General features: G+C 42.6%; 1 protein-coding gene across 2 annotated transcripts; it reads left to right on the top strand.

The window, feature by feature from the left end:
- The first annotated feature begins 266 nt into the window (after positions 1-266).
- On the top strand, positions 267-16,422 carry KPTN (kaptin, actin binding protein). Of its 2 annotated transcripts, XM_075186877.1 has the most exons (13): positions 267-522; positions 2,246-2,328; positions 2,470-2,554; positions 3,102-3,156; positions 3,907-3,982; positions 4,424-4,497; positions 5,775-5,884; positions 9,397-9,504; positions 9,579-9,657; positions 10,089-10,224; positions 11,465-11,635; positions 15,917-16,043; positions 16,113-16,422. In XM_075186877.1, the coding sequence occupies exons 1-13, from the start codon at positions 306-308 to the stop codon at positions 16,133-16,135; spliced, it is 1,344 nt and encodes a 447-aa protein (XP_075042978.1). In that variant the 5' UTR covers positions 267-305; the 3' UTR covers positions 16,136-16,422. The 2 variants fall into 2 exon arrangements, with proteins under 2 accessions (XP_075042978.1, XP_075042979.1); XM_075186878.1 differs by lacking the exon at positions 11,465-11,635 and having other exon boundaries at positions 15,917-16,422.
- Positions 16,423-16,868: the final 446 nt, after the last annotated feature.

The following is a 16,868-nucleotide window of genomic DNA, read 5'->3' as shown; positions in this document are numbered from 1 at the left end:
CGTATTTAAATGATTATTTTTGCAACAGATGCAATAGTTTACCTATTCCCAACTGTACATCAGACTAATTAGTGCAAATATAATTAACTGTGCTTGTGATATCACATGTAAACCATTGTATTCTTGTTTGTCCTAGCACATACAGCAATTAGCACACTTGTGTAATATGATTAAGGGGATGCCCTTATGATTGTTACTGATAGGCAGCTGTCAGTTTATTAGGCTATCAGCAGAGCTAGCTGCGGATGTCACAGTCCGCCATCTTGATAGCTGGCAGCGGGCACCGGACGACGTCACTTCCGGATATGTCTGGCGACTGCTGTCCACTCACAGAGGATACGTTCAGTCGGTTCCCATCACAGAGCAATGTGTACGGTCTGTCGGTGCTGCCCTGCACCGGGGCCGCCGGTCATGAGCTCTTGGCTGCCACCCTGAAGGGTAAAGTGACCAGCTTCAAGTACCAAGACATGCGGGACAAGCTGCGCGCCGGGGCCCGGGAGCTCCAGTTCACCTACATACCAGGTGTGAGGAGAGGGCGTGGTCTTACCTGGGAATAGGTGTGGGGGAGAGGGCGTGGCCTTACATGGGAATAGGTGTAAGGAGAGGCGTGGCCTTACATGGGAATAGGTGTGGGGGAGAGGGCGTGGTCTTACATGGGAATAGGTGTGGGGGAGAGGGCGTGGTCTTACATGGGAACAGGTGTGAGGAGAGGGCGTGGTCTTACATGGGAATAGGTGTGGGGAGAGGGCGTGGTCTTACATGAGAACAGGTGTGAGGAGAGGGCTTGGCCATACCTGGAAACAGTTGTTTGGAGAGGGCGTGGCATTGTATGGGACAGGTATGAGGAGAGGGCGTGGCCTTATGGAACAGGTGTGAGAGGGCGTGGCCCTTGAGCTAAAATGGTGTGAAAATGGGGAATGAACAGATGTAAGGAAAAGGTATGTGCTAGGAGCAGGATATGAGTGAGAAATGGGCGTGTGCTAGGGACAGGATAGGTGAGAGGAATGGGCGTGGGCCAGATGTGAAGCAGGGGCGTGTGCTAGGGGTGGGCCAGATGTGAAGCAAGGGGGTGGGCCAGATGTGAAGCAGGGGCGTGTGCTAGGGGTGGGTTAGATGTGAAGCAGAAGTGGGCCAGGTGTGATGAAAGGGTGTGTCCTAGTGGGCGGTACAGGTGTGATGAAAGGTCATGTGCAAGGGATGGGACTGGTGTGCATACTACATGGCTTTTGAAGACCATTTGATTAGCTAACACAGATGACCAGTTTTGAGGTGAGGGATGGTCCTTGGTGTATATGTTTGAGTAGAGGGCTTGGCCTTGGAAGCAGGGCCTGGTTAAAAGTTCAGGCCAACCTAGGCTAATGCACTTGTCACGCCCCCTTGTCTTCCACAAAAGGCAACAATGGACTCCTCCTTAATTTAACATGCAGCTTCCTTCACCCCCCAACACCCACCAATGTTTGTGTTCACATGTTTTTTAAACTCCGCTCCACTTTGCTTTTTAAAAGGATTATGGCAATCTTTGCCACGTATACAGTTAAAAAATCAAAACCGTATAGTAGAACAGAAGGGCTAGTGAAGGTGGAGGGGACTGTCATGTCTGCACCTATCCTCCAGCGCCTGCCCAAGGATCACTTATTGGGGAGATTCAATTAGCCGCATTGTTCCTCAGAACTTCGTGTCTGTGCATTTTTACCATTAGTACAGTAAATTCTCAGCTGATGGTTTTCCTCACACCTCTATGGTTTGCAAGGATAAATCAGCGGAGATTTGTTTTAAAAATCCTGCGGCTGCGATGTTCCTCAGACCATCGCTAATTGAATCTCCCCCATTGTCTTCATCCTTTACCGTGGGAATACGTCAACATTAAAAAAATACTTATTTTTCCTTTAGGTTTTCTTTTTTTACTTTACTATTCTCTTATTCTCTTGTTCTACCTTTCCGTTACAATTTTGCACCCCCCCCCCCTTTCCCTTAACTTCATGGCGAGAGAAGTGGGCAGGAAGAGCCTAGTTTGATGGATTGTGTCACAGCTGTTCAACCCTTCAATTGCAGCCCCTGAGGGGGGTAACTATGGCACTGGTGAGATGGTAGGTCCAGCAACAAAGCTTAAACTGAGGGGATATGAGTGATGGATGGGCTTAGCCAGGAGCAGAGAAGGGGATGAGTATTAAGTGATGCTTGGATCATAAATAGTATTGGTTTATCTGTCTGTACCAGACTTAACTCGCTTGTTTTTTCCTTGTAGTTGATGCTGAGATTGTCTCTATTGATTCCTTCAGCAAGTCGCCTCCCAAGCGTGGGCTGGTAGTTGGAATAACGTTTATTAAGGTGTGTTCAGATCCTATAAAGTGCCATTTTCATATCGCACACTACAGAGAGAGACAAACTCCTTTCCCCATAGCTCCCTGTGTCAGTCTGCAAAATCCAGGTTGGGCAGACTCTTACTGTTCTTATTTCTTTCTACTTTAGGATTCTGGTGATAAAGCAAGTCCTTTTCTAAACATTTACTGTGACTATGAGCCAGGATCTGAATACAATCTGGACTCCATTGCCCGTAAGATTTACATAAACCGTTACAAAGAAATGGTCTAGTATCTTGATGCACATTATTTCTTCATAGATATTTTTTATTAAAAATTGTCTCTTAGCCCAGTGGTGTCGGGGAAGTGATACAATGCTGGATGCTGTCATGTTTTCTCCCTTTCCCTTGTATTTCAAGTGGTTGTCTCTGACTACCGAAATTTACATTGAAGCAGGTTTCAGCCACTCAATCCGCTTTGTATAAAGAGTGTCGCTAGTGAGCCAGTGGGCACAGATATGACTTTTATAACGTAAATGATCCTTAGGAAATATCCCTTTTTCTGGAGCTTGTGTAATATGTTGGCACTATATAAGTAAAAGATAATAAGGAAAATAAACCTTGCTTAAATGAATACATTAGTGTCAGCTATGCTGTAATTCAGGGTGAAGATGTCCATTTAATGACAGGCTCAAATAATTCTTATGCTACAGGATCCATAAATGTAAGAAGATGGATTTAAGAGATAAAAAATGCGACCTACAATATATTGCTAGTCAGGAATCTCATTTTATCCCCGCAGAGAGCTGCTTAAATCTGGAGCTGAAATTCACCCCTTTCCAGCTGTGTCACGCAGAGTGAGTATCCGACACTGACGTGCTGTATGTGAATACCTGCAGCCACCTCCTCTCAGAATGTCAGACAATGAGGCTCATTTGTGAAGAATGGATAAGGGGAGACTCCTGAACAGAATGGAGCATGTTCCCATGGATGGTTTTCAAAATTGTTGAATGGCTGCTATGTATTTGTTGCTCGTACTTCTTATTTACCACACTGTGCCTTTCTGGCTCCATTTGTGCGCTTGGTTAGTACAGTGGAATATTCACACCTGGTGCACTTCACTTTTTCCACTATCTGTGGTTTAAGCAGGTGCTGCCTTTTTATAAATGCCCCAACTGCAGGGTCATTTAATAATAATCATCGTCATCATTTATTTATATAGCGCCACTAATTTGGCAGCGCTGTACAGAGAACTCATTCACATCAATCCCTGCCCCATTGGAGCTTACAGTCTACATTCCCTAACATACATACACACACAGACAGACTAGGGACAATTTGTTAGCAGCCAATTAACCTACTAGTATGTTTTTTAGAATGTGGGAGGAAACCCACGCGAACACGGGGAGAACATACAAACTCCTTACAGATAAGGCCATGGTCAGGAATTGAACTCATGACCCCAGTGCTGTGAGGCAGAAGTGCTAACCACTGAGCCACCATGCTGCCTAATTACACCACAGAGCTGATATATTGTATTGCTGCTGCTATCTGTGACAGTTCTATCTAATCCCAATATGGGTGCAATCCCAATCCCAATCCCACAGGGTGCAAGATGGAGACCAGCAGGAGACGGTGTTTTTACTGGGAGGCAACGATCAGTATATCCACCTGTACAAGGAGGTGAGAGGACGTTTTATATAGGGTACTAGAGCATGCTGCTCACACACTGACACTATTGGTATTCCACGCTCAGATAGCTTTACTTGGCTTGTAAATATCCCCCTGCAACTTTATTGCCCTGGAGTACGACAGAACGCTGGTCTACAGATACACCTCTGCTATGCTTTCTCCATTGTATGCCATTGTGTTGTAGGGACAACAAAAATATGTAAGAATATTGCTGAATGGCATATACGTATGTCAAAAATATATATCAGTGTATTAGTAAAAGTTGCAAGAGGGCATGTACAAGCCAATAGCTAACTTATCTGAAGGTGAAGCTGGAGGGGAGAGATGATAGTGGAGGAGGAATTAAGGGGAGAGGTAGAAGTGTGAGAATTGTTTATACCCGCTCTGGACATGTTCAAGAAAAGTAATGTCAATGTTCTGGTTTGATGATAGAATGAAGGTCTGCACCAGTTTGAAGAACAACCAGTGGAAAATCTCTTCCCAGAGCTGAGAGATCTCCCGAGCAAGTAAGTGGCTGTGGCTGTTATTACAGGTGCGTCAATCTCCGACAACTGTAAGTGCCATTTTGAATGGGTCCACACACAGTCTGATGCACTTCAGGGATTTACACACATTGTATTGTTTCTGTATATATGTCTGTGTTTGCAGTTTAGATGATTGGTACATTGAAACATCAATTTAAATAAACATCAAGAACTCAATAGAACTACATCTTAATCTGCTATAGAGCCATAAGTAGATTTGGATCTTTAATCAGAGTCCCAGTATTGCAAAATGGGGGGGGGGGGGGAAGTAAATAATTTCTGCTGCATTGTGAGTGCAATACACACAGACATAATCACTGATGTCTCCTACAATCACTTGTACAAGATAATGAGAAAGATGTGTTATACACACAAACATGATCAATGAGGTTCTCCTACATTCACTGTGAGGAGCACTGCTGTACAAGATAATGAGAAAGGTGTTATACACACAAACATGATCAATGAGGTTCTACAGTCACTGTGAGGAGCACTGCTGTACAAGATAATGAGGAGGGAATGTTATACACACGGACTTTGATCAATGAAAGTCTATTTATACAGTCATTGCGAGGAGCACTGTTTTACAAAGTAATGAGGGGATGTTATACATACAAACATGATCACTGAGTTTCTCTAACAGTCACTTTGAATGACAAGGAGGGAAGTGATACAAACCTGATCACTGAGTGTATCATATGGGCACTTTGAGAAGCATTACTATAGAAGGTAATAAGTAGGGGATGTTATACAGTCTGGCATGATCACTGAATATACTATGGTCATGATGAGTAGTCACTGTTAGACCAAATAATGAGTGGAATATCATACCTGCGAGTGCTTCCTGCAGTCACTGTGAGGAGCACTGCTAGACAGGCTAATGAGTAGAATGTTATATATACAGACATTCTTAATGGTACCACCCCTTACTGCCACTTTGATGTGTATTGTTACACAAGAAAATGAGGTGAATGCTTTGGCAGTGTGAGGAAAGTAAAGTATCCCTATTAACTGTCCTATAGTAGGTTTTAGGCACGTTGCTCCATATTACAGAGAAATAAATTATTGTATAGAAAATATTGAGTATTCCATATAAAATATGTATATTTTGTTGAATAGTCCAATCTAGTATTCCCCTGCCTTAGTGCCGCTGCTTGTTATTTTTATAGGTAAATAACAGCATCTACTTATGCATTACATTAAGCTGGGTCAAGTGATCCAATGTCTGAAACCAATCACTCACACTTGTAATTTTACAGTGTCACCTGGTTGAGTGTTCACAACATCCCGGATACCCAGAGACGCATTACAGCGTATGGATGTCAGAGCGGATATTTCTGTGTCTCACATGTGGATCAAGGAAAGAGAGGTACACTCTTACTATTACTGTACATTAGAGACAAATTATATATATATATATATATATATATATATATATCTCAATTGGTGTGTCTAGGGCAGGGGTGGGCAAACCTGTCCTCAAGGGCCATATCCAGTTCATGTTTTTAGGATTTCTTTAATCATGTACAGCTGAGTTAATCTATTTGGCTGGGTCAGTAATTATCCCACCTGTTTCTACAGACAGAAATCCTAAAAACATGAACTGGATATGGCCCTTGAGGACAGGTTTGCCCACCCCTGGTCTAGGGTAAGCCTCACATGTGACCACCCAAAATCTTTAACTCACAATACTTATTTCCCCTTGCAGGGGTTTTTCTCTTTACATTTTATTTTTACCAAATCTTCTTTTCATCCTGTGACCTCTCCCCTCTCCGGTGCTGGAGACACAGCAGCTGTAACTTAAAGCCAGCTCCTGATTGGAGGAGAGCCCACTAGACGTAAGTGTCAGGCCCCTGACAGTATGACAAGTCCGGGGGTCCCAGTGGAGGGATCTTCACCAAAGTACTATTATAGGGAAGGGAGGGAGGTGTTTGGATTTTTTGTTTTTCCTATCCTAGCTCACTATACTCCTGATGCTGGGGTATACCTGGAGCTGTGGGGATGGTGTTATATTGAAGATATATACCCCAGCTGAATGTTACATGAACCAGTAATAATACACAGAGGGGGGCTATCCCTGCTGTATACTTTCCATATATTTTATTGAACACATATAAAAAGTAATAGATCTTTGTTTTTAATCTAAACACTTTTCATTTTACCACAGCCGTTCTCGCAAACATCCATGTACAGAGCTTTGAAAATGAATTGGGTCCCCAAACCATTTTCAACATTTTATAGCTGCAATTTCTGAATTTAAAATAAATTACAGTAGAATTGTGACTTTAAAAGTCACAGAGGTGGTTTCAATAAACAAACATTGTGTAAGAAATGACAGGTCATCTGGTCAGGTATGACAGAGCAGTCCAAGTAAGTCAGAGATCTTATTATAGAGATGTGCCAATCTGGGGACGGGTACGAGACCATAGCAAAGGTATTGAACATATTTATGAGCTCAGAAGTGGGAAGATGTATAAAACTACAGCCACACAGCCTAGATCAGGCCAAATCCCTAGACTTGGTTGATGGACAGAAAAAGCCTTTATCCAAGACGTTACTTCGTGGTCAACTGTGACGTTGGTCAAGCTACAATGAAAGATAATGTACATGGGTCAGCAATCTCCAAGGCACGCCACAAAATGGCTCCTTATGGGATAGTAACAAGGAAGAAGCCGTGGCTGACAAAACAAAACTTATCCTTTCCTGCAAAGAGTTTGCACAACACCACCTAGAGCACACTTCAGAGATGTGGCAGAAAGTCCCGTGGCCTGACCACACTAATATGGAACTTTTAGACCTGATTGCCCAGAGATTTGTATGGTGCAAATTAAACACTGCACTTTAGCCAGGTGACACCATCCACCATTATGAAGTATGGCGGAGGTAGCATTGTGCAGTGGATGTGCTTCTTAGAGAAACGGGAAGATTTGTGATGCACATTATGACAAATACCAGCTCCCTCTGCCAAAAAGCAGGACAGTGATGCAAAACACACTGCAAGTGCAACACTGGAATGGCTTAAAATAGAGAACCTTGAGTGGCTCATTCAGTCCTTACCCTAATCCCATGGAAAGTCTGAGACAAGACCTGGCACTTGCTGTCCGCTCGCCGCTCCCCAACTAACCTGATACAGCTTCGGCTACTTTACAAGGAGGAAGGGCAAATATTGCCCCATCTGTGTTCAGAGTTATCAGTGACTTATCCAAAAAGAAGTAATAGTCAGAGGTGGTTCAAGCATTGATTAAAGGGTTCGGTGAATCCTTATTTAAGAAATTAAATATCTTAATGTAATTTTATTACTTTTACTATATATCTACTATTTGTCCGATGTTTAGTATTCATCTGTTTGAGGGGCCTTTGTGAAGATGAATGTGTGACCTACAAATAAAAATTTCCATTGTAAATAATATAATATAAATCCCAGGCTGAGATTACGTGTGAAGAGAGGATGGTGCTGTTTAATCATTATCACATTACACCAAAAGATACAGAACACTTTGAGAGAACTGCACGCTAATAACACCAACATTTATTATAGTGACTCCAAAGATCAATTGTTTCATTAACACAATTCAAGGAAGCAACCATTGCAATCATTTCACAATTACTAGCTCTACAAAATAGATGATACCCTTAAGCGGATAATAAGAGTCAGTGTTGGTTCTTTATTAAAGTCACTGTATAAACAGATGGCAAATAAAAATACGGATGTTAAGAAGCCTCGAAATTCAAATATATGTATTTAATCCAAGCAAAGGGACACAAAAAAATGACAGCATAGATAGTTCATAGTAAGTGATATAACCAAACTTATAAATATCATGGGATACACAGAATATATAAAATCTACAAGCAGTTTTACAAAGCGAAGGATTCCTCACTAACATGCTGATAAAGACAGTAAGCTGTAAACCAGTTCACAGGAAGCTGATAACTCTGGCAGCAGTAACGAACACTCCAGGGGTATATTTACTAAACTGCGGGTTTGAAAAAGTTTAGATGTTGCCTATAGCAACCAATCCGATTCTAGCTGTCATTTTGTAGAATGTACTAAATAAATAACTAGAATCTGATTGGTTGCTATAGGCAACATCTCCACTTTTTCAAACCCGCAGTTTAGTAACTATACCCCCAGGAGGGCATTTGATGCAATTAACCACCAAATTGACGTAATCTTAGATGGGAACCTTGTGTTGCGTCCAGTCTGAGAAGAACATTCATTTAGATGCAGCCATTCAGAGTATACGGCATGCATTTTATGCAGCCGATTACTTGCAGGAAATCAGTCCCAGTTTTCCATCCCCCATTCTTGGCACTAGCTCCCTGCTTGGACCCCGTCTAGCCAGTGGGCAGCTAGGCTACTGATCACTCTCTAGTGGCTGCACAAAGGAGCCCCTTTCTTGTACCTCTCTGTAGATCCTTTCTTTTGCAGCTTCTCTCCCCTGCCTCCTGCAGGTTACACCACAGCTCCTCTCTCAGCTGTCTTCTTAGGCCTCTTGTAGGACACATAATGGCCTCCCTGGGCACTTTACTCAAGACTACAGTCTTCTTGGACAGACCCCTTGTCTGTCTCCAATTGCTCCTCCCTGCTTCGTGCAGGACCCACAGCTCCTGTCTGAGCTCTATACTGGCCTGCAGATAGGTCTGGTCACACACCCTTTAGTCCTGTATGGGATTGTGCCAATTCCAATGCCTGATCAGGTGGCAGACTAGCTCCACCTAGCCTGGAATCTGAAATTTTTACCTTTTGCTTCTGGCTTGAGCCTAACTGAAATAGTTTAAAATGAAATAGATCATTTAAAAATAAAATAAACACAGTGGTTAATGACCTCAGAAGATGTTTCTTATGGACATGTGACCTCTCTGTCCTTCTCTGGGCAGAGATTCTGCAGAGCTGGTCTCTACAACAGGATGGTCCTCTTTCCAAGGTTGTCGTCTTCAGCATGCCCAGCATCCACAGAAGAGAGGAGGAGCTGTGCCCATGTGACGGTGAGGATATCAACATAACGTCATAACTGAGGATGATTTTCTCTGTTGTTCCCAATTGTTATCTCTAATCCTAGGTGCTGGTGAAAGGCGTACCTTTCAGGAGGAGTACAGTGTCCTGGTGACCAGTACCATAGAGCTGTCTGCAGTTTATAGGTTAGTGCTTTCCTTTGTCCTGCAGGGTTACCTAGACAGAGGGGAGCTATTAGACATGGAGTCAGCCCCTCCCACTGCAGGGTTACCTAGACAGAGGGAAGCTATTAGACGTGGAGTCAGCCCCTCCCACTGCATGGTTACCTAGACAGAGGGGAGCTATTGGACATGGAGTTAGCCCCTCCCACTGCAGGGTTACCTAGACATAGGGGAGCTATTGGACATGGAGTTAGCCCCTCCCACTGCAGGGTTACCTAGACAGAGGGGAGCTATGCGACATGGAGTTAATATTTTCATCATCAAAATTTCATCACCAGCATATATTTAAATAGAACCATCAAATTCCGCAGTGCATTCTACCAATAATGATTACACTGTTTTATTCATATTCACTTTTGATGCATTGTCTGCTATTCATTCCAATGTTATCTCAGGAACATCTTGCAAAACGGCCTCCGAGAGCAGCTCCTTCTGCCAGATAGCGACCAGTTTGACAGTGTCCTCTGTGCTGTGACAGCGGATGTGGATTTTGATGGAGAGCCAGAAATTTTACTGGGAACTTATGGACAGGTAAGTCCCAAATCTAATGGCAGGTCGTGGCATTGACTGGCAACATGTATAAATGTTTATAGAGGACACACTTGCTCATCTCCAAACTCTACTTTCTGATCCAGTGTGGTTCCTCAGCAGGGCTTCTTAGTAAAGCCCTGCACAGAAAGGAGGCTTTATATAAATGTTTATTTCATGTGTGTCAATTGGACCCTTAAGTCCACCCAGCTTGCTTTCTGTTCCGAGATGACATTAGATAGTATAGAAACCAAAGCTTATGTGACCGACTTCCGAGTTTCCTAAGTAATAAACATAATGGGTATTTTGCCACATAACCTTGTTTTGTTTTTAATGTATTTTTAATAGTTTTGTTCAAATTTGCCTATTTTTGGTGACTGACCCCACTTTATACCGTAATACGGAGGTGCCTGAACCCACTGTCCCGCTTGTAGTTGCTTAAGCAGAAGCATCATTCTTTTCCCTGGATATAGCACTACGGGGGAGGGTGAATTGCAGTTTAACAACTCTACATTAATTAGATTAACGCCCACTGACACATGTCGGTTGTATGGGTGGGTGAAACTGGCAGTGAAGGTGTCAACAATGAATCTAATTAAATAAGTGCAGCTTGTGAGACCGCTATTCTGCCTGTGGCTTGCTGAAGTGCTATTTCCCACGTAAACAGCCCCCTAAGGTGTTACACAGCGTGATTGCTGCATCTTATTACCCTCTCATGCTCTGCTGTAGTTTTACTTTGTAGTGGTGTCTGAATTCAGCCATGATGTAACTCTAAGCCCACGTTTACACCGTAGCGTTAACTACTTCTTGGTGGGCAACATTAAAATCAATAACGAGTACAAATAAATGACCTCGTGAGCCAGTTGACCTGAGGAACCCCATATATGGGGGGATAGTGTTGATCGTGATGTACCGCCGGACATCACCGCCATGTTCGGCTGTGCACGTTGCCGGCCATTTTGGTAAGGAATCTCTGCACATGTTGGTGTGAGGGGAAAAATGAGCAGAGATTTCAGTGCCAACATTGCTCAGTGTGTCTCCACGGACTATCCGGAAGACACATTGCGCTGAATTGATTCTATTTGTACTTGATTCTTTACATACTTTTCTGAACTAAACGTTCCGGGCACTGCTGTACGGTGTGAACCATCCCTCACTGATTACAGTCCTTTCTTAATGTCCTGTTTCCTTGGTTACTCGGAACTCCCGGGATTATTCTCATTCTCCGTCTCTCCACTCTCAGGAGCTGCTGTGTTACAAGTACATAGAGCGGCCCGGTCTGGGGGGGCATTTCCAGCGACTGTGGCAAAGAAGCTTCCCCAGCCCCCTGCTCTGCATGGCTGAGGTGGATCTGACATGGGATGGGCTGTGTGAGCTGGCCATTGTCTGCCTTAAAGGACTCCATATACTGCAGGTGAGGGCCCTGAGCCAGTGCTCCCCTTCATAGCTGAGTGTTGTAACTGTTCCAGGTCTTGCTAGAATGTTGTTTCATTAATCCACCTCTTCTATAATCATAGATGCAAATCAGTCTATGTGAGTATGATGCAAATTGCTGTTTTATTGTTTTGCTATTAACATATTTGGTTCATCCGTGATGTCTTGTGGTGTGGATTATTATGGCAATAAAATATTAGCTGTGACCTGTCAGTCTGAGAGCGCGCACAGCAACAGGACCACAGCTTCAACATGAAACTTGGGGGTATATTTACTAAACTGCGGGCTTGAAAAAGTGGGGATGTTGCCTATAGCAACCAATCAGATTCTAACTGTCATTTTGTAGAATGCACTAAATGAAAGCTAGGATCTGATTGGTTGCTATAGGCAACATCTCCACTTTTCCAAGCCCGCAGTTTAGTAAATCTAGCCCTTAGTGTTTATTGCATAAAATGTTACAAAACATGAGCGAGTTTCAGTATTTAATCAAAAAGTGGCTTTATAGCTGTTCTCGTAGGTGTAATGATTAAAGATCTCTCTGCTACATTCTGCCTTCTGGGTCAGCTGCTTGTTCCGTTCACGCATGCTCACAGCTAGTACAAGACAACAAGCATGTTCACCAGAGATGCAAGGAATTGTGGGTAGAGACCTGCAGGTTCCTAACATATCACCTTATGTTTACTTTAGTTTTCTAATTGTCACTGGAGCCATGCTAGCATCAGGATAAGCTGAGAGGCTTCATTCCAACATCTAGACAGCTATTTGGACTTTAATAGATTGCGTTAGTTCTCATAGGAAGATTGGGCGGATCTCTAGTATTATCTTCCTGTTTCAGAGGTTTCCTAGCACTCTCCAACTAGCATCTGTCTATTTTTATTAAGGAAACTTGTTTCACTTTGGTAATATTTCAGTGTCTCATCTCCGATGTCCCTCCTTCTTAGTATGCTGACGTTACTCAAGCTGGGTACACACTACAGAATTTTCCACCAACTTTTTATGCCGATCGATTTTACATGCGATCGATGGTCCGATCGCTCGGTCCATGGACTGCATACACACTAGCCTTGTTTAGGACGATAAAGGGAAGAGCGGACGTCCCTTAAGCGACTTTTTACAGCCATGTTGTCGTGAGCAATGACTGTAATTTCGTAATCACTGTTGTGGATCGGTCGGAAGTTTATACACACTACACAACGGAAACGATATTGGAACAAAAATATTAAACGGTACGTCCAATCAAATGAGGCCACAATCGTCCATTTGGGCAGACTTTCGACCATCGTGTCACTGCACACACTGACACGACTGAACGATTTAGCCGATTATTGGACGAGTGTAGTGTGTACCTAGCTTTAGTCGCTGTCTACTGCTTCTGGTTTTTAAACAAACTCAAAAGAAGTATTAGAACAAAACTATAAATATGATTAAAACTATATTAAAGTGTACTTGCCGCCTACAAAAATACCTATCCTGCATAACGTAGTCCTTACGGTGACCAGGTACCTGGTAGTTGAATGTATATTGTAATTGTGTATGTTGCATGCAGAGAGCTTACAGTGTCTGTATTTCCTCCTAATTAATTCACTAGTAATCATTTTGTAAACAGAAGATGTTGACTGTAGAGATGATATATGGTGGAATGCAAATTGATTGCAATTGAGATAAAAATGGGAACCACAGACATTAAAAATAATTTGGAAGATCTCATACAACTCGCTACTAATTAATCATCTCCCGCGTGGGACTAGTAATTCACTCTGGAGATTTAGAAACATGATTCTGTGGCGTCTGTCATTTCACCCTAATATACACTTGTAATACTGAATATCTTTATACAGCTATCTCACACCCGGCAGCAACAAGGTCATTTTTACTAGTATTTAATAATACAGATGAGAAGAATATCCTCTAAAACCTTTTTCTTGTTCAATAAAAATGATTTACTCCAATTCTTGGTTATGGAACCTTCGTGCAGACTGAAGGTTTCATGGGGTCGTAAGTAAATGAACATTATCTTTCTTCGGGGTGTTGTTACACGGGAGCAGATGAACGCTGAGTTTTTCTAGCCAGAACCATGCATCGATATGATACAGTGAATAACTCCGGTAGTGGCTTATTATAGTCCAGAGCAAGCTCTCGTTCTGTGTTAGACAATAGCATCAGAACACTGCATTATTCTTACTGGAGGGACGCAGTTTTTAGTCCCGCCCCTGTGACATCACCCTTACCCGTACCAATTGGATAAAAAATTATCTTGCACAATAATGCAAAAAAACAAACAAAAAAAAATAATTTAAAAATATACCTATCTGTTTAAATCTACCTGTGGCATTGTTTTTGCTTCGCCTTGTTGGCTATGCTGAAATCTGGGTCAGTCCTCCAGTGTTTCTGGTCAAATCTGGCCAGTGAGAAAAGGTTTGTAGCAGTGTAAGGCCCTGACTGCTCAATGTGAGGAGTTCCCATCATGGAGGACTATGGGGTTATTGTGGAGGGCAAGGAACTTTCATTATCCCCCAAATATGTCTAGAAAGATTTTTTCAGCACTACAATGAGCCATTTGCTATTTGTAGATGTGGGGTGTAGTATGAGTTATCGGTGCTGTAAACACCAACACTGTTTACTCCTACGTAACGAACAGAGCGACATAGAAAAAATAACTACTTACCAGTAAAAAGATACAGAAGAAATCTAATGAGAGGACATCGCGACACTTCCAAATGACGTCCGTTGCGTGCACGACTTTGTTTTTTGTTTGTTTTTTTTAAAGCGGCAACGCACGGACTATGGTAATATTAATTTTATTCCTAACCCCTAACGTAAAGGTAATACCTGGGTCCATGCGTTGCCGCTTTATAAAGCGAAATTTCCAAGTTGTGCACGCAACTGATGTCATTTGGAAGTGTCGCGATGTCCTGTCATCGGATTTCCTCTGTGTCTCTTTACTGGTAAGTAGTTCATTTTCCTATATCGCTTTGTTCATTATCGGAATAATTAAGTAGGAGTAAACAGTGTCTATGTTTACAGCACCGATAACTCGATTACCACCGGTAGATTCGTACCTGTTCCTGGTATATACACTTTACATGAACATCTGACGCAGGTCTTCGTCCTGTTGCATGCTTCTCAACAGCAATGAGGGACTTAATAAAAGTTGGTTGTATTCCTGAAACATTGCCTCTAGTCTGGATGAATAAACATTTGCTTATGTAATTTATTACTGGTGGTGCTGATTTTCTTTGATTAACGGGAATGAATCATCGAGCATTAGACATTCTAAATGCCTGAGGGAAAAAGTGTTACAAGGGCAGCACACAGGATACTCCAGGAGGTGGCGCTGTTACTATTCATGTCTATTAGTTATACCAGTGTTGGCTAACCTGTGACACTCCAGGTGTTGTGAAACTACAAGTCCCAGCATACCCTTCCAGCAATAAGCTGCTATATATTGGCAAAGCATGCTGGGACTTGTAGTTTCACAACACCTGAAATGTCACAGGTTAGCCAACACTGAGTTATACTCTCATCTGTGTCTCTGACCAACCTGATAGGTCAGCACATATAGTGTAAGGCTACATGCCTTAGATGTAAGGTTTGTTCCCTGTCCGTGTGGCTTTGCAAGGGTAAAATCCTAAGCAATCATGTTTATTAACGGACTGGTAGACCAAATACTGTGCATTCATTAAGACACGTCGTGCAGCGTGCTGTGCTGCTTATAGATCCAGGATGAACAGAGTGTGATGTATAGCGAGGGCTCCAACCAGACATACATTTTTCTGACAGCCATGTGCTTATAATTATTAACGTAGCATATCTCATGATACAGTAACTGTGACATATACTGCTATTATCTTTTTTTACATAATAGTTCTATGCTGCAGAGATCAAGCTGCAGCCCTCTCAACACCTGTTATATCCCAGCTAACCGCTTGATTACTAATTGGCTAGTAGCTCTTGCTTAGGCTGCTGTTGTTCCTTGGACATTTGCATAACACAATAGACAGCAGGTGCAAAGCTTTATTTTGCCACTGGTTGCAGAAGGGTCTGATCAGCTACCGCATGTCTATAGATGGAGTTGTATTTTCAGATTACTCCGTGTCTTATTTGAAGCTATATTTAACCAAACTACGATATAACTGGAAATAGACTGACTCACTTGGTTAGAGCAGCTAGAAGACATTGCAGTTAAATAAAGATAGTCGCTGGTGTTTAGTTTATTATAGTAATCACTGATCGCGCCTCTCTCCTTCTCCTCCCCACACAGCATAGTCTGACGAAGACCTCCCACAGCCTCATCCAAAGGCTGCGAGAGCAAGTGGAGCGCAACAGAACGCCGGAGGATTCGTGTGCACAGAGAGACGTGGAGGCTGAGCCGTCACATGGCGCTACACCTGAGCGGTCTCCGGACATGTAGTGCGCACCGAGAGACGTGGAGGCTGAGCTGTCACTTGGCGCTACACCTGAGCGGTCTCCGGACACTTAGGGGGGAATTTACGGACATTCCAGAGACCCTTTGTTTTTACTTGCACCTCTAAAAAATGAGCAGCGATTTCAACCGTAATTGCTGGCAATGTTTGCACATCACATCGCCGGCAATTCAATTCCACCCTTAGTGGGAGGTGAAATAGGGACACCCTTCCAAATACCAGATCTGTATTATCATTGTTGGGAATAATAAAAACAGTGCATCCTGACACTGCTGCTGTAATACTTGTGTGTAATAGCTCCGAAGCGGTGGGGCAAATGTATATTAAATTTATCTTTCTCAAACCGTGATCTGTGTGTTATCTGGGCTATGAAGACAGGTAATCGGTACATTCAGAGTGAGAGGAGTGTTGCACTGAATCCATATTTTAAATTTGGGATTATTTTACAGACCATGCTGCCAAATGTAAACTATCATTTGTACTAATTATTTTAAACATAAATGGTTTCAATGATGAATATTCTCTAATTCTGGAAGTGATAAGGGTATGTATTTAGTAAGGGTGATGGGTACTTGGAATGCCTGCCCAACAGATGGGATAGGATTTTACAATGTAAAGAATTAAAAGAGCGCAATAAGCTGTTCATTAACGTAAAACCCATTGCTGAAGACTAACATTTCCTGATTAGATAGTGTGAAAAGAATTACATTTGCTGCTTATTCCTAGAATGCTTCCTTCATCTATTTTGCTGGCAGTTCTTTCAGAATTTAGGAGAATTACATGGAAATG

This window comes from Mixophyes fleayi, chromosome 9 (genome assembly GCF_038048845.1).
Source record: "Mixophyes fleayi isolate aMixFle1 chromosome 9, aMixFle1.hap1, whole genome shotgun sequence".
NCBI lineage: Eukaryota > Metazoa > Chordata > Amphibia > Anura > Limnodynastidae > Mixophyes > Mixophyes fleayi.
The sequence above is the reverse complement of the archived record's forward strand: the minus strand, read 5'-3'. Positions and strand labels throughout refer to the sequence as shown.

Coding starts and splice junctions, on each gene's coding strand:
- KPTN (XM_075186877.1), top strand. CDS start 306: ATGTCTGGCGACTGCTGTCCACTCACAGAGGATACGTTCAGTCGGTTC. Junction 5,885..9,396: donor TGTGGATCAAGGAAAGAGAG/GTACACTCTTAC, acceptor TTCTCTGGGCAG/AGATTCTGCAGAGCTGGTCT. Junction 9,658..10,088: donor GAGCTGTCTGCAGTTTATAG/GTTAGTGCTTTC, acceptor ATGTTATCTCAG/GAACATCTTGCAAAACGGCC.